The sequence below is a fragment of the Primulina tabacum genome, chromosome 3 (genome assembly GCF_025594145.1).
Source record: "Primulina tabacum isolate GXHZ01 chromosome 3, ASM2559414v2, whole genome shotgun sequence".
In the NCBI taxonomy this organism is placed as follows: domain Eukaryota; kingdom Viridiplantae; phylum Streptophyta; class Magnoliopsida; order Lamiales; family Gesneriaceae; genus Primulina; species Primulina tabacum.
The window spans coordinates 4,252,880-4,274,976 of NC_134552.1; the positions used below are offsets into that span (position 1 = coordinate 4,252,880).

Here is a 22,097-nt window from a genome sequence, read left to right on the forward strand (position 1 = left end):
GTAGCACTAGAAATACATCGAAAACATAAGATCTTGATTCTTTTGATTATGCCTTCCACCTCTAGTTTCTCACTACTCTCAAATATAGCTTTGTTCCTGGCACTCCACACATTTATTTTCCTTTTTGCTTGAATATGAAGCCATTGATTCATGCAAGAACGTGATCAATCAAGGGTGGATTTTTTTTTTTCCATTAAAAACTTCTAAAATTGGAAATTATGCAAAATATACAATCATAAATTAAAATTTTAAATATAAATATATAACTGTTTTAAATAAATGAGGATGTCCCAAGTCTGGAACGAGATTTCGGAGTCGACATGTTGTATACCAAAATACCAATTCAACGCTAGATGCTGAAAAATCGAACTTCTGAAAATAGAACTATTTGAATTCATCGGAGCATCAAATCATTCGAGAAATGAAAAGAATCTGGGAATCATATTCTTAAAATGATAAGAATCCGCGTTATGTTACTTTGAATGATCTTCACAACGGAAATTGGGAAAAAATGAAAACTACGGGAAAGAAGGCCTGGTAGTTGGAAATTTAGGGGTGCAAATTAACCAAACTATTTGTAAATAGTTCGTGAACAACTAAATCAAAACTTGACTAGAGCTCGATTTTAGTTCGAGTAACTGGAGTATTTTTTTGAGTTGAGTTTTAGTTTCAATTATTTGTATTCAAGTAGTTCGCTAGCTACGCTCACACACACACACACATTATTTAGAAGTATGAAAAATAAATGAAATTTTGTCAATGAATATCCAAATCCGAACTCGATATTTATATGTTAGAATTCAGATTTTCGAGTTTGAGTTTGAAATGGATTACTCGATCGAGCTTGAACGAGTAAAATCTAAATCGAATCGAGCTCGAGTAAGCTCGTGTGCACCCATTCACTTGGAATACTGCTCTTGATTATTGATACTCTTCCATTCTGACGAGTCTGAGCTTCTATTATGTAAGCTGGGTCGAAGGCCCAATTTTTATGTAGCATCAATAGTAAATTAGTCGGCCTCAGTTTTTATTTGTTGGGCTAAACAACGATCGATGTGGTTTATGAGGCTCCATGATATCATGGGATTTCAAGCCATGAAGCATCCAGACCAAAATGGAGAGACCTAAAGACATGGAAACTACGGTAGCATCTACTTACAACTTCTGGGATTTCCACAATTTACAACTAAGCTTTAGTGCATATTGTCGGGTAAGCCACCAGAAACCACGCTATCGTCGACTGGTTTTGGACCCCCACATGATCTTGACACTGATTCGAAAAGCTTCTCAATCTCAGGTGCACATCTCGTAAAAGACCGGCTCCAGAAATTGTATCGGGGATTCTGTTCAACAGGTAAAAGGGATTTGATCAATACAAGTTAGAGCCATCGTAAAAAATTCGTTAAATCACTTTTCTGGGTTGGGGGAAGGTATCAAATATATATGACAAGAAAGTGAAGATTTGAGGGCCACGGCCACACCAGGTTTGGTTCACCCAAGTAGTATATACTGCAGCAAATAAACAAAGTACCTTGATGAGCTCAATAAACGTAATTAGAAGTCCCCAGGGATGAGGTCTATTAACAATTAATCGCTCAAGCAGGACCCGGGTGATTTGCTCTTGAAATACTTCCTGCTCGATGTAAAACGAATAAATTCATTAGCACCAAATAATCAACTTTTGTCGTCACTTTCCGAGCACTTGAATTCAAGAATTGACTCTCCCTGTTAAGTAATGCGCAGAAACTATACGCACCTGATTTGATTCGTTGAACAGGTAAAGAAGGATGAAAGAGAAGTAATGAGTGTGGTTGTTTGGATAGCGCAACTGGTTCCCGATAGCATTCAAGAAAAGGTAACGGCCCTCTGAGTCCAGATCGAGTATCAAGGTCTGGAAAATGTCCAGAGCAGCACTAACCAAGAATGCGGTCATGCTAGCCATGGACTGCGTGTATGGTGGGACTCTGGATTGCAGCTGTTGGATGGCCTACAGTGAAATTCCAGAAGGTTTTTTTATCTTTGAAATGAAAATGGGTAGGCAGGGATACATATATCAAGCATGACGACAAGGACAAAAGTGCATTTCAATTGATATTCTTCCCGACTTGCTTATACCTGCATTTATAAGCGTAAAAGGAAGAAATGGCATACCTGCATCCCAACATAAAGGACAAGAGCGTTCATGAGAGGAACATTGTAACGACTGCCAGACCGAGCTCCTTCAGATGGAGTAAGCAAAAGCTTCTGCTTCAACTCAGTAAGAAATGAAGACCCTTGCTGCCTTGTCTGTACGTACAAGGAAAAAAGGAAAACTAAGAAAATGGATATGGAAGCATGAATTTATGAAACATCTGGTTTAACACTGATCAGTGGACAACTAAAAAAAGTCGGTGCCCCCTCTCTGTTTCCCAACTTGCACATCGATACTTGTACACCACCCACAGTCAAATCTCCACCATAAATATTGCCTCGAAATTTTGTGTTCAGTTACTTTCATGTTTACCTTGAGATACTCATCCACATCATTCTTGATCTGCTTTGCTTTAAGAGCTGCATCAACCTCAGAGAGAATTCGTGGTGTATGACTGATTTCCGCCAGTAGGTCAATCTGAAAATATATATTATATCTCAGTTCAGAATTTAATCTACAATCCAAGCAGAAAGCATGAAGGATCAAGATAAGATACAAACCTTTAAGTTGGGGGTAGATGGATCAGGCAACCTCATATTCCGAGGAAATGCACTGAGGATTATATTTCGCATCTGTATGCAACTTGGTGGAATGACATCACAGAAGCTGAAATGATAATCACAAAGGAACTCGGGGAAATCGTGGAGTAGCACCAACAAGACCCTGAGTGTCCCTTTATAAAGAAATTGTATCTGAATAAAAGCAAAAACAAGAATTACAAAAAAAAAAAGGATCCACTGTATTATCATTTGCCGGTAGCAGGAGCACCAAAACAGGAAATCATCATCATATGCAGACCTACCGGCTCTCCCAGGTCAGCAAGTCTCAGGAATGGCTCCATGAATTGGAACAAGTCTACCAAAAGTCTTTGAAAATAAGGCCATCCCTTCTGTGCATTTACCGTGAGTAATTTTGGCATGAAACTTCTATGACTAACCAACTCGAGCCAAGCAAAGCTGAAAGCAAATTACAAAGTTAATCGTCACTAGAAAACACATGATTTAGTAAAATCTAGATCCACCAGCTTGCAGAAGAGCAATTATGAAGTGACCGATAACACAAACATATATTTCCCAAGAATGTGCAGAACAGCACTAATGAAGTGACCATTAACTTAAAACATATATTCACTCATAGACTAAATTTTTTGTTTTTTTAAAAGTAAACCATATTTTATCGCATTAGTCCCTACAACATTTTGCAGAAATAAAAGAATCAAATCTTTGAAAACAAAGTAGTTATATCTAATATGTATTTGTTAAATTATCTTCAAATAATACAAATTGGTTGCATATGTTGAATTTTTCTCCAAATATTTTACCATGCCTTGCAGCTTGCGCATGAACTATATGACCTTCTTTTACTGTACCGCTCCTATCGCTCTTCATGAGCATGTTCTAAACTAGTGCACAAACTAAATCACAAAATATGCCAGTGTAGAATAAATAAACAGACCTGAACCCTGGAATCTTTAGAGGCTGAAGAGCATGGAAAGCATTTGCTAAAGCAGTCAAAACCTGAGAAAAATGTTAAAGAGTTAAATCCAGCCGGAACTAGCAGACAAACCTCGAAGTTTAGCACTTTGATGTAATGTACCCACAATCAGAAGCAGAAGTCAAAATATTCACAATTAGAATCGGTGATGAGGTGCATGTCAAATGCAGAATACCTGGAAATTTGTGCCATCAAAAACTGGGTCCAAGGAACACAAATCCAACAACCAGTTAATAAACAACCTAAAATACGGCCTGGGATTAAACAAGGACGTCTTCTCTGCAGCATCTTTTTGAATAAACTTCACGGTCACAGCAAGAATCTACGAGAACCAGTAATTGAGTCTATTAAACCTAGATAAGCTGACTAAAATTTGAATTTTTCATCAACTGAGGGGGAAATGCATACCTTAAGCAAAAGCGAGAGTTTACTAGGCCCGTGATCAACAGGGAAAAACTGGAAAATAACAAGACATAGTAGTTAACAAATACAATACGTTCTAGTAAGAAAAGTTGAGTGATACAAAATGAGAAGACAGTCAATGAAGCAGAGTATAACTGTAAACATTAATTTTGAAATGTCCAAGAAATTAATGCTACCTTCAGAATTGAGAAGACCAATTTCGCATAGATGTCAATAGCAAGGAATGACAAAGGTTGTCCCAAATGTGACTGGGAAGAGCTAGAATTAATAACCTCAGAAGATAAGCAGTGTGACACTGAAAGTTCCTGAAATTGAAGCATATTGAATTCAAAATTCTTGATAAAATTTATAAACTTTGTGAATGAAAATAAGAGGAACTTCACCGTGAGCCGGCGGAAAAAATGCTCTGAGGTGTCATCCCCATTAAGCAGGCCCCTCTGCTGTAAGTGTATGACATAACGAGCGCAAGCTGCATCATTTGCCCCAGGAAGTTCACATATTTGGTACCATTCTGCAAACAGCATGGAGACCTATGCAGATAGCATAATCCAAGGAAAAAAACTCAGAAAGTTAGAAATTTTCTTAAAAAAAGTACCGCATTGTAAAAATTTATGAAAATTTGAATTCGTATCGGCCAGTCTACGCGAAGTCTTTCTAATGTGTAATAAAATATTAGCTTTTATTTCTCAAAGAAGCTAGCCACTAATGCATTAAAAAGATCATGTGATTTTCATATCAGAGCTTGTTTTAAGCTAATAGTTCCGAATGACAAGAAAGGAAAGCAACAAATGCCAAACTTCAGAAACAACCTCGCAGTTACACATGAACCCAAAAACAACCAGCTTTCTTGATAGCAAAAGATAAAACACGCATGCAGAAACGGGTCGAGTAATATCTTTGTTTGCTAATCCCTATTGGACATGTGAATTGATGAAAGCCACACACTATATCAAGCATTCTTGTTTTGAATCTAAAAGACAGTGTGAAACGGTGGAAATGCTGAACATAATACTCGATAATTTTTTGGTTTACAAGTGACACTGGAGGAATTACTAATACGCTGAGAAGTTTGGCCATGGACAACAAACAAAGATGATGCTAATGCCAACAGCATGGCATTGACAGTGAGATGAAACACTAGTAGGGATGACGATACAAAGGTCAATTGTGCTGTTATAACAGATCGCAAGCATGATTCTGAAAAGTGATTGCCAAACCCTAGATTATTATCACCATCACTTTCCAACTGAATATAGAAATAAATGGGTGAAAAAGGAATAGCATCACGAAAGTTGATGTATTTCAGCGAAAATCATTTAAAAAGACAAATTATGGCTAGCACCTGTTCATGCAGACCAGCAGGATCTGGTTCCACCAATTCTGTGGCCGAGTAGTCTTCCCTGCTTGACCCAGGTAGCCCAGAGACCTGTTTCAGGACATAAAATTTAATGTATACGGATAAATATTGATTATTGAAGGTGAGGAGGAGCGAGAAAACCACTTCAAAAACCTTCTTGTCTTTAGATGATCTCATATTGTCTTCCTTCCCAACAATCACAGTAGGCAAGGTTGTAAGATTTGCAATAGGGTTCTTAGCGATCTCAACTAGCTGTTGCAGTGACTCGGGAGATCCAGGCCTAGCAGCAAGCTAAAAAGTACAAGAAAAATAATTGTCAGGATCCCATAATGAGTGATATGAAGTACGCAAGACAAAAAAATGGACCAAACGAGTGCCTTTGCCAGAGCATCAACAAGATTGTGTAGTTCTGATATCACTTTAGAATCATTGACAACTAATGTTTGGATAAGAGAAATGGCAAATTCTGTGGCAGCCTCTGCAAGATAAAGAGAGTGAGTTGCATTGATGTCACTGATAATGCTAGTGGAATTAAGCTATTCGACACATACTATTCCTTCCCGCATCAATAAGCTTTGCCATATAGACGTTATATTCAGCAAGATTTAATAATTCGCTGCCAATAAGACCAACAGTGATATCCTTACTGAACTTCCGGTCCTCATCAGAGTACATCACCTGTCAAAACACACAAAAAAAAAAATTGAATTAAACACTTGCAGGATGTTTTGTTTTGTTATGGAAGTTCTGAAAAACTCATTTAGGGAAAAATTATATTTGGCTTTGCTTTGGGAAAATTACATTGTTATTATAGATGATGTCAGTATATTTTGGATTATGATGCAATATAATGATAGAATATTTTAGGAAATAATAAAAAAAATTAGTTAAAAATTATATTGGAAATGTGAAAAAGGCGGGAAAATTTGTTAGAATTTGATTTAGGAAAAAGGATATTTTTGGTTTTGGGAAATAAAAACAAACATACCGTAGCTTTTTCATATATTCACCAAATAACAAAATCCCACCAACCACAGGGAGAGGCACAAACTAACTCACTCATTTCGTTTTCGATAAAAAGAGACACCAATAGATTGTAGCATCTAAACAAAGAAACAGAACAGTTCATAGATCCATACTTTTTCCAAATGATAAGCAAACCTGAGTTAAAGAAAATCGCTGCAATTTTACATTGGCTTCTTATCTTTATTATTTCACATCATTATGATCAATGTACGTACTACAAATAAATTGGGATTAAATTGTGGCATTAAACTGAAGGTTTTTCATTTAAATCCTTAATATCCTACTGTATAACGATGTAAGAGGGCATGGGGAAATATTTGTTTTGTAAGATTCATTGTGGGTTTTAGAGAAAGTCATTTAGATCAATAATTTCGAAGAACTGTTTTCGAAAATAAAATGCATGTTGAATATTGTCTAATAAATGTTACCAAATCGATATAAGATATTTTAAAACTCTAAATCTAATACTTTGGGTTAAAACAAAAGATAACAATGGAGTCGTCTTTGGAAGTCATGAACGATTGAATAAAATGTAATGAACATATCAATAAAATACCCTATTAATGTTTAAATTTAGTTACGGGGCTGGAAAATATTGTGGGAAGAATATCAAAACAAGGTCAATACAACTTTCAAGTTTGACGTCAAAATAATCAAGTACCAAAATAGAACAATTTCAAAATATAAACTAAACTCTAGAACCAGCATTTGTCAAATCCAATTAGTCCAAACACGCAAAAATTATACCAAATGTGCACAAGAATAATTACCAATTCCAAGGTACCCGGAAAGAAGATCAAATTTAATGAACTGTAACTCAAAATCTAATGGCATACCCAACTAGTGAGCTCCTTCACAACAAGCTTGCTAACATCACGAATGGCAGCCAAGATTGCTAGATGAGCACTGACATAAGCTCGGTTTGCTGCCTTTTCATATAAGCCCTTGAAAGCCTACACAATTAGTAGGAGTTAACATGTAAATATTTTCTTTTTTCTGGTATCAATCAAACAAGACTCCATAAAATCACACCTTTTGGGCAACTGCCAAAGCTGCCTCGTCTCGGCTTATGCACCTGAGGATAACAGCGGGAACCTCAGCTATAACTCCCTGCAAACAAAAATGGGTACACTCTGGTAAAGAATCTGAATCGTAAATATAAAATGCTTTGACCAAAACAAATTTTATAACCAATACATGGGTTAGATAACTACCTCGATTTCTGCCTCCTTGGCATCACTACTCACTAGATTTTCAAGCTGAAAAAGGACCAACGTAGAGAGCATTATTAATAAATCAAAGCATATCATATTAAATACTTTCCGTTACTTGAACACTTTCTATTTTAACATTAAAAATAGAGTCATGATACTGATACCAAATACGTTACAAGAAGAAAATTTAGAATACCAAATTTACCTTCTCTGAAATAGTCTGGTACTTATCCAGCGCATCACCTGTGGTTAATAAAGGCTCCAAAACATTGCTTCCAAGACGATCTGATGCTACAGTTGGAATAACAGACTGCACCGAAGCCACTGGTTCCTGCAGATGTAGAATCCCATATAAGGTGTGGAAATTTCACAACAGTAGCAATAACACTTTCATAAAAATATCACTCACTTTTAAATAATTAGAAGGTCCTGTCAAATGCAATTCAGGTGTAGAAGCGAGGGGGAACGAAGAAACATCATTTTCAAGACTTTGCGGAGCAGGAGTATCAACAGTTGCAATATGAGTGGAAGAAACACTGAAACATCCTCATAAGTGGGGAAGTAAATGAGTTCTTTAATTCAAAGATCATAACAAAAAATAAAAAGGAATAGAAATAAATGAAACCTAGGAAGATGGGATGCATTGGCGTCTAACTCCTCGTAACCAATTTTCAGATTATGGGGAATGACACTAATTCCTGCATTTGCAATGCCAGATGTGTAAATGCCAGCAGTTATTTGGTCAGATGTGGATGCAAACTGTCGAGAGAGTCCCCCACTGCCAGATGAAGCAATGGGAACCACAGGTGCTGCGTTTGAACCCTGACTGGACCAATTCTGCCACGGTAACCGAGCAAAATCCTATTCAAAATTAACACAAAGGGATTCATCATTCAGTATAATCCAATTCCCATGTAACCAATTTGATTGATTTTCTGAGGCATGCGCGAAAGCAATCCACCTCATAAACACGCTGCTGTGAGTGTGAAAGGCGTCCAGGTTTAGGGCGAAGGGCGTCCGGCAAAACACCCATTTGACCTTGGGCATACAGGCTAGAGTCAAAATATGTAAGACCAGCACCCTCTCTATGTTTCCTCCTGATAGTAAGTTGCTGGGCAATTTCCCCATCAATAGTTTGAATTGCCTACCAATGGGATTATGATGCAACATGGAAACAACAGCAACAAAATAAGTAAGTCCAATCCAAAAAATTACTATTGTGCAAGAAGTATTGAAGTTATAATACTAATTCATAATTCATACTATCATTATTTGCCAAAAGTGAATAGTGAGTAGCTCCTGTATATCAATGAGAGAACCAACCCATGACAGCCAGCTTCGGCTTATAATATTGGAACCACATCAAAACAAAACAAAGTCCAAGAATTAGTCTTTTTAGCATCTACCATGTTTTTTGCTATATTGAAAAATTTTGTTCATTTACTCCCACCATAACTTCCCACCTATTCACCCCCATGTTTCGCTCTTTGCTCAAGGTTGAACAACGTCCTTGTACAGAAGTTTCTAGTCCATGATATCCACCAGAAAAATGAAACAGCAATATATAGCATTCCAGACATAACTTTTATCAGTAGAAACAAAAACATGCCAATATGTGAATAAACATCATATTTCATCAACTCAGGTATTAAAAAATAAAACAAGTTTCCAAAGAAAAAAATTGACTAATAAAACTCAAACAAACCAAGTAAGCAGAGTAAAGATGTCAAACTAGGAATTCTCAGAAACTTTTGTAGTTACAAGGATCAGCAATTCATCTAACCTTTTCAGTGGCAGCTTGTTCAATCACTGCACAGCCAAGGTCCAGATTGTCATTGGTCACAAGTTGAATCGCTTGCTCTAAAAGTTCATTCGATATGCTCAAGCCCTGAAGCAAACCCCTAAGCTGGCTTGATATTGAACCACGCAAAGGTTCCTGACAGCAACAAAAGTAATCTTAAAACACATGAAATGTAGGAATAATAGGGAAAACAAACAATCATGATTCCAGTAACATGTAGAGTAAGACAGGTGTATCTTTACCTTGCATGTCACATGTGCTAGACTCCCAGCCAACCTTGCAACCATCAAATGTGCTGCATTACGTATGAGGGTTTCATCAGGCTCCAAAGCGTAGTCCTGCCATTAGAGAGAATGAAACTTTTGCTTAGAACCTTTGGAATGAACATACACTGAAACATAGATAGTTCCGATGTATAAAGGAAATAATTCATATTGGAAAACCTTCAAAACAAGTTCCTTTGTTGTCTGAGTTGCAATGGAAACACTTCGCTGCACGATGCTGGAGACTATCTCTGTGATAGCTCTATCCATGGCAATTGGAAGTACACTGAACCAAACAAAAGTTCAAGCATATAACATGGCATACTGATTTTTTGAAGTAGAATTGAACAATGAGTAGATTCTCTGACCTCTGGAAATTCAAGTACAGGCCCAATGCATGGAGCTTTTTATTGATAACAACTTGCTGTTCCATATTAGAGGCTGGCGCAGGAATCTGAGAAAGCGAATATAGTATATATCTGGTCAATAAATATTTACCCACAACCGCTATCCAGCTATCGAAGCAGGAATTAAAAATTTAAGCAAACCTGATTAACTGAAAATTGGGACTGTCCTTGGGGAAGACCTTGAGCGGAAAAAAGCTGATCTGATACTCCCGGACTTGTCAATTTCTCATCGTCAGCCAATGTGCCAGATAGAGTATGAAGAGGAGCCGCATACTGATAATACACAACACAAAAGAACCTTAAAAATCCAAAAAGAATGTGTGTCCATGTTTCATGGAATTTAAGTAACAATCTACAAAGACTCGCCTGAGATATGATATGTGAATGAGCACCCGGATGAGGTGAAGCAACATCTAGTGGTTGCTCAACTTGGTTTAGTGTAGGTATTATTCCAGACTTCACCTCATTTAACATCTGAGGTTGTGAAGATCCTACTTCTTTATTCGAAAAATCAGGATTACCTTCAACTTCTCGAATTTTGTCCTTGAGAAGAGACGTAGGCGTTACTTCTTTTAAATCTACACCAAGGTTCTTGAACAGGACCTAAAAGGAAATGAAAAGAAAATAGCGAAAGAGTTCATATTAGCACTTTGCCCTCAAGGAAAATACCACAAAATTTATGAATAAGATTTACCTCGATATCAAACTTCAGATTTATTTTTAAATTAGGCATTGCATAAATCTCAACAAGCAATCCAAGTATACCCATTGTCCAAGGGTTTGGAGGTTGATAAGCTAGACTGTTAGAACATGGTTCCAGAATCTGGAGCACAACCACAAGATAAATGCAACTTAACACCCTAATGTAGTGAACATCAAGCATAAAATCAAATAACGATACCTTGGATGTAAAAGGAATGACAGCAATCATAAGTCCCTTCTCATACGCCTGTCAAAATAGTAAATAGTTAGATAACAAGAATGAAATCACCAGCTTCAAATCAACAAGGAACAAAATAATCTAGGTCACAAAAGAGTCACAAAGAGGATGACTAAAAACACATGCTGACATGAGAAGGAAACAGAAGAAAATGAAGATACCTCCACAATCAGAGATTTGGGATCAATCTCTCGTGCCCTTAAAACTTGATTCTTCCCAATAGTAATCTTCCCAAGCCAGCTTCCTAAATTTTTCAGCAATGAACGCTCTTCTGAACTTGACTTTATAAGTTCTGACCCTAGAAGTACCTGAAAAGTAAAAGGGCACATATAAAAACACTATTTAAGGTATACAATTAATGAAGAATATATCTATGGGTGATGCAAACCTTGCAGTTCTCATAAGTGGCTTGTACAACCTCTTTGTTCAGAGACTTCAGATTTACTTTATCAAGGAACTTCAAGTACAGATCATGAAAATTTGGCTCAATGCTTGCTCTGTCGATTAAGGAACAAGAATCAATACAACACTTAGAACTGCCTTACAAAAATTTTCGAATTTACCTTATTTCAGATGGCGTAGGTGAAAAGGTAAATGGAGGAAATCAGGGAATAAATTACTTGCAACTAAAATCCCCACACACAAGTTTTCAGTTTCTCAGTAATAAAGATATACCCCAAGATTTATTAGAATGTAAATTAAAATTCTCACCTCTTCATAACCATATACTGAGCAAACCAGGGATAATAACGCTCACTCAGAATCTCAGTAAATTCTTTAGCTTTAGCCTCAATATTGGCAGCAGACAAGTTATTTATGATAAAAGATATCTTATCCTGAATTTCAGAAGCAGGAGTCTGTTCAAAAAAAAAATAGATATCACAAAATAATCAAGAACTACAAAGGACCAACTAAGATAGGTCATAGAACTATTAGGAAAACAGTTGTGAGAAATAGTTTGCAGACGAAATATTAGAGTGCAAACAGTTAAAAACAACGACAAGATAATAGCTTATGGATTTAAAGACAGTTAACTCGTCACCAACACAAGAAAGAAAGAAATCAGAATTGACAATCCAATCATCCAATGACAGGTCAAACTCAGTAAAGAAGTAGCAAAAGATTGGATGAAAAGATGGAGATCATCCGTGAAAAATACGAGAGGTAAAACCATAAAACGCATACGCACTAACTGAGATACCGACAAGAAAAAAGTTTCACCCAAATAACCTATCCATAACACAACCAAGAAAATGCACCTCTATTGGAATTTCTCTTCTCTCTGCTGCTGTGATAAGAGTTTCAATGTTTAAGGCAGAGCCAAACCCTGTACAATGAATAAACACTGAATTAAAGATACTAAGATTAGATTGGAAGGCTGTGATAGATGTCAACAAACACATATTAACAACATATAATCCAAAGTAGATATTGCATGCTCCGAGAGGGATAAATATACTTGCTGAGGTAGATCGAGATGAACGTGGAAAACCAGGAGAGGAAGCATGCGTTAATGCACCGAGAGAACTCTGAGACTGCAAGTTTAGCCAATATAGTTAGCTCAAATAAAACTACAAGGAAACTAAAAAGCACCCATTATATCCATGGAAATAGTAGATGAAAAATTATATCACTTGCCTTTTGAATGCCAGCTGCATCACTTGAAGGAGCAACAGCAGGCTGCCCGGCGGTTGATTGTGCTGGCTTTAGGTAATTAGACAGCGCCACAGGAAGTTTTCTCTCATCTAAAGAGCTTGTAGATCTTTGGGGAAGTTGGACTGTAGGGACGACTGACGTCCCAGTCTGTGAACTTCCCAGTCCAGATAACAAAAAAGACGAGCTCGGAGTCTAAAAAATGGAAACAGAATATAACTCGCAGCCAAAAAAATACGTATGGTTGACAGTTTTAACTTCAACAATACATAAAGTCTGTGTGAACATTCCATCAATAATAGAAAATTTGCACAGAAAATTCCAAAAAAAAATTCATCTCTTCAGAATAGTTTCACCTGACTTAATCATCATTCAGTTCAACCAACTCAACAGGTAAAATAATGCGTAACAATAACCAAAATTTAACAGCTTTTCCTAGAAACATTGTGATATGAAATTTATAGCTCGAAGTAAGAATGAGACACGAGCAACCACAAAAAGAGAGAAGCAAAAACGGATATAAATCCATTGTCATGGAGTCCAAAGTGGCATACACAAGAATAAGGAGAAGACTGCAGATGTAATTGTAATAACATAGCAGAATTAGCATTATGAGCACGGCGTAAGATTTTCAGCCTAAAAAATTATCAGTAGAATGATAGTTGTTACAACTTAATGCAAAGAAGCAATCCAACATACAAAAGAAAGTCAAAGTTCAGTGTTCGTATTTAAGTAATTTAAATACCAAAGGAGTGAGAAGACCAACAACAGTAATCATTAAACAACAAAATAAAGGTTCCATAACCAGCGTACAGGCACTTGAAATGCAATTCCTGGAGGGGAAATAAAGGTCCCATAACCAGCAAGATAGGCATTTGAAATGCAATTCTTAGGAGGGGCCATATTGAAGTGCATTTCCGTTGAGAAATGTCTATAAGTGTTAACTGAACTAGTCAAAAGCACTAGTTCTACTGATAAATTTGCAACAATATGGCATCATCACAGGTAAAAATGATCAAATTATTTGATACGCTCTTTTTGGAGAAAAGTCAACTGAAAAATTATGACTCGAGTTTTCCGATTGGCAGTTTTAGCATTGACTGCAACTTCATCAATGTCATCGAGTAGTTCACCTATCATATTTGATCCTTGAAACAAACTTGAAATGTTCTGTGTGTAAGTTCAGAGCATGTAACAGAGTAATAAAACAATACGCTACCTCCACATTAGTAGAAGATGGCTGGATAGGACCATGATGAAGATCAGTAGTGTCATTATTGACAATGTCTTGATCAGTATGAGCTGCTGAAATCCTAGCGAGTGCCCTCTCAATAAAGGTAACAAGGTCCGCATTCGTAACACGCAAATGAGATATTTGTAGAATATGATTGCAGTACTGTGGCCACTCTATGAGGCGGTCAACAAACTGTTCCAGTGCCTTGGTCCCAAAAACAAACATCTACATCATGTAAGAAATAAAAGCCATTGGTCAGTTTATGAATAAAACAATGACAAAAATAAGACGAGGAACATATACAAACTTTTGAATCTGCAGGTTTCCGCAGAGCATCTAAAACAGCTCGTAAAGCGATACCGAGTGTGAGATGTGTCACAAGTTGATGCTTGATGAGTGACCCTGGAAAGAGAATTCCATATCAAGATCTATTTCAAATAACAGCTCAGAACCCTGAATAGAGAAATCTCCATAATAAACATACAAAAGGACTACAGCTTGCCAGGAAAGCCAAATAACTTAGTACATAGATTTGCTTAAAAAAAATTGGGTGGCTGAATTAAGTGCAAACATTTTCAAATTTATGATAATTATAACAGCAAAGTAAAGATTTCCGTGTTGCACTTGGTATGCCAAAAAACTCCATATAAATGCGGACAATCAGCTGAAAACTCAGAGAACACATCAAAGGTGGTATAATATCCAACAAGGAGCAGCACCTTAAGTTGCGCCAGCCACAAATTTTAGGAAACAAGGGAACAAATTTGAGTAAGCTAGTTAAGCAAGCAATCACAATTCACAAACACAAATTAAATATATATGGACGAGTTTATGCACGTTTGTGAGTTGAAGAGTCTGCCTAGCCTATAAAATTGAGTTCAATAGAGGTTCAACTTTCCCCTAAACAAGAAATCAGGGCGACCATTTCAAAGTCACTCAATACCAATGGTCCAATAATTTCAGTTCCACCAATGGAATACATATAGCTTCCGTCAGTTTTTTATCTCAGTTCACGTAATGCAACCCAAGTTTGGTCAGGTTACACAGTTAAACTTACAACTGCTAAGTTGTGCCAACCATTCATGTCTCATCATTTTGCCTGGCTCTAAACTATGAATTTATGCATTGAATTGGAGTCCATTTTTCGGTCAAAGTGAAAATGAAGAATATCTGAATCGGTGCTGACTTTATGGAAAAACCCACCAAACAGATGGAGATGCCTTGTTGAAGAGTCAGTCTCCTTTGCCCAAGAATGTCACAAATGTAATGAGGCCTTACCTCCAGCAATTTTTCACATTTCAATAAGTGAAAAACAACTACTTATGTGGCCATGCCGAACCAACTTTGAAAAAAAATCATAAAAGCTGTGTTTAAGCAATCAGGTTAGCAAAAAAATATGGATGAAAACACAAAAGGATAACTTAACGATATTCATCCGACAACACCCATCCAAACTAGAAAGAAAAAATTAAATGATGACTAATACATTATGATATCTCCATTTGTCACAAGGAATTAGTGCCTATTAACAAAATGAAAACCAAAAACATGAAACGGAAAACTAGCTAAAATAAGTAACATGGTAAAGTTAAAAAAATGTAAAATATGACTCACCAAAAAGACCAGCGGCAATTTTCAACTGCCTTTCAGGGTACTTGGAAAAGAACTTGTACTCCTCGAATAGATTAGCAATCATGCACTCAAAAATCAATTGTTCCCTGTTACAAATAACAGCTTTCTCAATTGAGCCTCGACGTTTAATTGCATTGCAAAGGCTATAACAAATTGGTGACATAATCCTCCTATCAATGTATCATTTGAGAATCTAGAAGGCAGCTTATAAATAACCAAAATAAACCAACAAAGCTAAAAATCTAGGCTCATAAGCATATTGTCTCAATTATCAACCAGTTGAGATTAGAAGGAATTGCACATTTGATTTAGGTAAAAATAAAGACAGATATCTTGGTTGGAAATTAACCTTCTCTCCGGAGATTCCTTGAAACGAGTAAGCATTTGAATAATCGCATCAATTGCCAGTAGACCCGAAAACATTTGATGGAAATATGAATTTGCTTCTTTCTCAATATCATCAGCATAACTATCAGAAGAGGTAGAGTCAGCAGTCCCACCCTCTTTGAGTCGTGTATTACCGCGCATGGAAGTGGAATGCAATTTTTCCATTTCCTCGGACAAATGACTGGACGAAATGACACCAACATGAGACCGAAGGACCTGCCGTTCCAGCATGTAAATAGCTAAGCCCAATTAAGATTAAGTTGGCTACACAAAAGTAAGCGGGAAGAGTGCGACATCCAAACCTTTACGAAAGAGGGATAAGCATCCAAATAAGTATTCACAAGAGCGCCAGTGGGGTGAAAGCGATTAGAAGAAACATCCTGAGCTCCAAGCTGAACCTCCTTTAGAAACTTGAGGCACTCCTAAAAAGCATGCATACAATTTCTATTTACCAACAGCTATTCTATATCACTCCAGACATCTAAAAACAAGTAGCACGAGACTATCAGTGACAGATAGCCACGTCAGCATTATGTTACTGGCAGCAGATTTGTCAAGATCGTTTCAAGTTCATTATTCCTTTAAAGGTCTCAAGAGATACTTTGCTTACGAGTGCTGGATGCACAAGTGTTATTAAGACAAAAAGGGAGTTACCTCATAGAAAGCATCTTTGTATGCAACTAATTTATCGTCCAACCAGTTCTCAAGATCCATGAATTCTTTTCTAGAAGCAAGGGTAGCCAGTCGAATTCCAAAATAAGAAGGAATCAAATCCAATACCGGAGATAGGATCTGTAACAAAGTTAAGAAGAAACATCAACTAACAATAATGAAAAACAAAATAAACATCACTTAATTCCTGGGGGCTTGATCTCAAGTGTCTGCTTACAGAAGGAAAGATATTTCACAATCCACCAAATTAAAAAAAAAAACTGAATAACTACTTGTAGGAACCCTGTGGTAACATGTGATGGAAGATACGATATTGTGGTAACAGAATAACAGGGCAGTACCAGCAATTCTCAGATGGCATAAATGTGCATTGAAGCACTATATTAAAAAAAGAAACCAGCCAGTTGGTAGTATAAATTGCATTCAACATAGAGTAATTAAAATCTGAGGAAATGACTGAAAATGAAATTAAACAAAAACTAACAAGCTAATCAGCAGTTAAAGTGACAAATATTAATAAAAAAGTTGACTAGATCCCAACCAGGAACCAGATGGAAGAAATCTGAGGGACCACATGGAAGCCCTTAAGAGGCATTGTAATCAATAATGTGAACAAGGTTTGCCTGTTATTGCATCAAACATCACCGTCCTTCGAGTGCAGAACTAATGGAAGTTTACTGTGAATTAGAATGTTGTGGAACAAAATTAAGTGAGAAATCTACCTTTAATTCCTGGCAAGCATCCAGAATCCTACTATAGTTGTCAGGATCAATGTTTGTGGCATCTACGAATCCTCGCAACAACAAGTTTGGGTTGTCATGCCACAGATGAAGTATTAAACTGTTTCCCGAAACATTTTTGAGTACCATAGGAAGAACAGCAGAAGACACTTCATGCTGGATAAGATTATATGCCGTCTGCAATATCAGGGGTTACATAGTGAGTTACACAACAAAAGGCAGAACAGAAAATAACAGTTCATTCTAGATGAAGTACATTCACACGAGCCATCCCAAGAAGCAAAACTTCAGGGCAGTGGTTAAGAGGATTTTTAATAGCAGATCGCACAAAATTTGCATGGCCCCTCTCAGCTAATTGGCATAACACCTCGAGGAGGTCGTGGCAGGTCCAAGCATGATTGAACTGACCAGATTGAAACTTATGCCCTGTCACAACATCATCGTAGGCCTGTATAAGAAAAGGGATTGTTAACAATTAGTTATCACAAATTTGTATCCACTTTTAAGCTAATATTCATGGATCAGATTCAATAATTTACACATTGCAAGCTCTTGAAGAAAAAGTAAAGAATATGTGGCATGTAGAAACTGGATACTAAAGAAAATATACCATTTGCCTCTCAGAATGTGCAAATGTAAACACTTCAGGTGGCATTGAGATGGCATACTTTAGGAATGATAGCTGACCCTCGACATTCTTCCAAATAAAGCCACAAATGGCATGAAGAGGAAATGGATCCTGAAAAATCAAGTTACACGTAAATCATAGTTGTTTAGGATTCGGAGTGGGTTTGATTTTATGTTTATTGTTTCCTTTTTGTAAAGGCGATTATAAACATTTCTCGTAGTAAGTACCAAGGGATCTTCTACGCTGAAAAGATGCTATATATCTATACATGTGCACCTTGTGTTTAGCAAAACAAATGAATATTTCACGAAAGAGAATCAACTTCATAAAGATAGTATTGTTTGATTTTCACATGGAAGATGGGAATCAAAAAGAGTAAGACCAAGTAAGGAGACATACCTGGCATGCATATTTATACACAGACATAAAAAAGGAAAATGCTGTCTCATTAGGGATATAAAAATTCTCGTGATCCAGCTTCTCCGTGACATTTATCCAGTTAATTCCAGGAGCCTGTGACAAAAATTAGAACTAACAACCATGCGATGAATCAATTAAATACACTGCACTGATGTGAAACATAGTACAGAACTTACGAGCTGCTTTATTGAATCCACTAGTACATCTACATTCCAAGAGTTCAGAGACGGTTGCTCCAAACCAATACTAACCCCAAGCGCGGAACAAAATGTAGAAAACACATTTTGACTGTCATCAAGACCTGCGTAAGTTCGGGCAATGGTACCAAGTATCTTCGCAATAGTGACATCAGAAAGAGGCAAGAATAAAGACAACATTTCTTTGCATTGTGAGACATTGGCAGTGCATCCATAGCCTAATTCGTTCATCATATCAGCCATGCTACTTTCCTTCTCCATTTCTGCTAGAATGGCATCAAAATCATCTTCATCACCTTCGTTTAATAAATCCAAATGCCTGCATTACATAAACAAGAGAAGTCAGAAAGGTTGTTTTTACAGCCCACACACTAGCAAATCAGCTATGAGAGGTTTTGACACCAAGTCTCCCAAATAATGTACCTGAAGAAATTTTCGTCACGCAATTCATCAGAAAGGAAAGGGGCTAAGATAAATTGGGCTCCCTCCTCCAACTGCACAAGAGATAACATTTGCATGAACGAATCGACATACTTAGATAGACCTTCGGATTGACTGAGAAACACCAGAATTTGCTGAATTAGCTCAGAAGAATCTGAAGCCATGGGATTGGCACTCAATTCTGCAATCTGACTCATGCAAAAGTTTTTCCCTGTAATACAATCGACAAAAATGGAACTACTTTAATGCACAATGAAAAGCAGGTTAAGCTCAACAGCTTTATTTACTGTAATCTTCAGTTGTTAAGATTCAAGACCACTTCCACAACCGAAAATTTTAACGCTCGTATCCAGGTGGCTAGGCAGAGAAAGTACTAACCGCACATTCTGGTCTCAAGGTTTTCTGAATCAGACAAAGCAAGGCCCATTCCAATTTTATCTAATGCCGACAAGTGCAGTCCGTTAGAAAGATTCTGAAGATATTCCCCGTTTATACTTGCAGTACTCAATGATTGACAGAAGACTGTACTGAAATTAGGTTTATCCATAATATGTTTAAACAATGAAGCAAATATTGGATGCATCTCCATATTCTTCGAATCTTTCTGATAAATATGCAAGTGATCCAAACAGATTTGGAGTAGCAATATGCTTCCTTCGATTCCATGTGAAGTACACTGCAACATGTAACATAGTCAGAATGATAGCCCACAACTTGAATACAACGACATGAAGCGCAAGGGGGTCGCATGGAGCAAAAGTAGGATTAAAAAGGACTCCAACATGCATGCAGGGTTAATTAATTAATTAAAAAGTTCTGGTCTTTAGGTAAGTGGGTTGACAAAGCGGTTTTTTATTTTTAAAGAAAAGAGTGTGTGGGCCTCAATTTTTAATGTGCGCCTTATGTGCAACGTGCGACCTGTAATGCGGCCTTTTGCAAGTGTCGTGCCTGAACACCCTCTGAGGCGCATTGGCTTCTCCTGTAACAACTACTAATAAATGCAGAATGATAATAATCATTTGCTTCTGGAAGATACTGCTAGAAAATGACAACCAATAAAGTTAAAAAAGTAGACAAAAATCGCATCATAACATTCATCACAAACTGATTTTTTATAAGAAAATAAATTCATCACAAACAAGTGCTGTCACGATAACTAGTTTTCCGATTCTCCTGATTTTGGTTAATTTGTTGACAAGCCAATCATGGGGCCATCGTTACTACTTCGAGAAGATATGTACCAGTTGGACCTGAGGTTATATAGACCAAAGACGAAGATATGATGGACAAGAATTCTGTTTGTCTTTCAACTTGGCTTGAGAATTTTCCCAAAAGTATCCACACTTGTCATAATCAAAACAAATTCTCTCAAAACAGATGTGTCAAAAAAACTAGCTCACTGTCGTTCGCTCTAAAATCCGAATCATGAGATACAAAGTAACCAAATCTCATTCAAGTAAAATTTCAAAAAAATAAAATGAAATCAAAGAAAGCACGAGTATTTTACGTTAGTTTACTCACACGAGTAATCATATAAAAGCGAACATCAATCACTTCTCTTGCAAACATGTTGAATATATCTTAACATTAAACACGAAATTCAAACAAATCATCCCCATAAAACACCATTTCATGCGAAGAAACAAACAACTTCAAATTCAAAAAGAGCAAGACGGCTTGATACTCTCACTCAAAACTCAGTCGTCTAAATCCCACTCAACTGCAAGATCAATACCTCATCCAGCTAAAGATTAACAAGTTGGATCACCTAATAGAAACATCGACAATGGGCGATTCATCCATACACGATAAAAACACTCAGAGCATCTATATAAACGCGATCATACCTCGCAAAGCTCTAGGAAAATTGATTCGAAGTCGGAGCCCGAGTCGGAGTCATCCAAACTCTGGATGAGAAACCGAATATGACCGGACAATTTCGTTGACAGATGAATCATTTGGAACAGAATCTGGAAATACTGCGATTTTTTTTTAATGAATTTAGGTCGAATGAAGGAAATCTAGGGTTCGCAGAACACAGGACTTTGCTGAAGACAATAGCGATAGCGTTGAGTGAGGTGAAATGGATGTTTATACCCTGGGGCCCACGCACTCCAGAATTGGGCACTGCTGTTGCTCATATTAGCAATTTCGGGGTTTTTTTAAAAAAATAATATAATTTTTAAAATTAATTTCAAAAATAATTTAAAAAAAAAAACGTTTGCAAAACTAACCCAATCCGCGGCTCACGTGGAGCAGCGTCCGTGCTTCGTAAGCACGGACGCTGCAAACGTGTGCTCCACATCGGAGTGACAGAATATTTAGCGACGAAATTTATATCAAAACTGTCGCAAAAGTTAAATTAGCGACGGTTTTACACAACCGTCGCTACAATTGCATCAGCGACGGTTTATAAATCGTCGTTAATTTAGCAATGGATTTTAATAGCGACGGTTTAAAATCTGTCGCTATGCCAGGAGCCCACCCTAATACAAGGTTCTAGTGACAAAAACAATATTTTCGTATTCGATAAATAATAAATTGATCAAATATATCAAATGAAAATACCCGACACCTTGCCCTCTGCTCTGATGCGAAGGGCGACTAGGCTGATGGGAAGACTGGGAGGCTGCTGGAATTCTATTACTTTGAGCTCCACTACCTGTCTTGGCTGATATTATTGAATACAAAATCTCGCGATATAACAGTAAAATCTCGTGATATAATAATAAAATCTTGTATAATAATAATTATAAATATCGTTCTAACAATATATTGGTAGTACATTTAATATTGTTCATAAAAAAGTAGACTATAATTTATAAGTCAGCAGGATTTTCAGACTCCGTCTTGGTCGAAAATCCTGCTGGCCAAACAAACCAAATTCGGCCATCCCTGACTCACTGAAAAAACCAAGTTGAATAGTAGAGGTTCCTGAAAAAACTAATTTCGTGATGAATTTTTGTCTGTTTTTTTC

At 36.9% G+C, this 22,097-nt stretch overlaps 1 protein-coding gene across 3 annotated transcripts; it reads right to left on the reverse strand.

The window, feature by feature from the left end:
- Positions 1 to 1,006: 1,006 nt before the first annotated feature.
- Positions 1,007 to 21,201, reverse strand: LOC142539437 (uncharacterized). 3 transcript variants are annotated; one of them, XM_075644893.1, is made up of 51 exons: positions 20,968 to 21,200; positions 19,499 to 19,796; positions 19,103 to 19,331; positions 18,659 to 18,998; positions 18,462 to 18,575; positions 18,045 to 18,173; positions 17,691 to 17,882; positions 17,417 to 17,611; positions 16,677 to 16,814; positions 16,325 to 16,444; positions 15,985 to 16,238; positions 15,618 to 15,721; positions 14,311 to 14,405; positions 13,989 to 14,228; positions 12,755 to 12,964; positions 12,576 to 12,651; positions 12,376 to 12,443; positions 11,828 to 11,973; positions 11,505 to 11,613; positions 11,278 to 11,424; positions 11,078 to 11,125; positions 10,871 to 10,999; positions 10,543 to 10,779; positions 10,318 to 10,449; positions 10,138 to 10,223; positions 9,950 to 10,055; positions 9,749 to 9,844; positions 9,489 to 9,641; positions 8,667 to 8,849; positions 8,331 to 8,566; positions 8,115 to 8,241; positions 7,911 to 8,036; positions 7,706 to 7,750; positions 7,524 to 7,601; positions 7,328 to 7,444; positions 6,017 to 6,143; positions 5,843 to 5,943; positions 5,619 to 5,756; positions 5,451 to 5,534; positions 4,492 to 4,638; positions 4,285 to 4,413; positions 4,094 to 4,141; positions 3,861 to 4,007; positions 3,647 to 3,708; positions 2,994 to 3,147; positions 2,692 to 2,883; positions 2,504 to 2,608; positions 2,152 to 2,286; positions 1,757 to 1,987; positions 1,532 to 1,633; positions 1,007 to 1,343 (listed from the first exon to the last, which is right to left on the reverse strand). In XM_075644893.1, the coding sequence occupies exons 1-51, from the start codon at positions 21,076 to 21,078 to the stop codon at positions 1,194 to 1,196; spliced, it is 7,266 nt and encodes a 2,421-aa protein (XP_075501008.1). In that variant the 5' UTR covers positions 21,079 to 21,200; the 3' UTR covers positions 1,007 to 1,193. The 3 variants fall into 3 exon arrangements, with proteins under 3 accessions (XP_075501008.1, XP_075501007.1, XP_075501009.1); XM_075644892.1 differs by having other exon boundaries at positions 5,451 to 5,756; positions 20,968 to 21,201; XM_075644894.1 differs by lacking the exon at positions 19,499 to 19,796 and having other exon boundaries at positions 20,968 to 21,101.
- Positions 21,202 to 22,097: the final 896 nt, after the last annotated feature.

Excerpts from the sequence above, each read along its gene's own strand:
- LOC142539437 (XM_075644892.1), bottom strand. The coding sequence starts at position 21,078 with ATGATTCATCTGTCAACGAAATTGTCCGGTCATATTCGGTTTCTCATC. Across the intron at positions 19,797-20,967 it reads TTTTCCTAGAGCTTTGCGAG|TGTACTTCACATGGAATCGA; the intron begins GTATGATCGCGT and ends TACATGTTGCAG. Across the intron at positions 6,144-7,327 it reads TGAAGGAGCTCACTAGTTGG|GTGATGTACTCTGATGAGGA; the intron begins GTATGCCATTAG and ends GTGTTTTGACAG.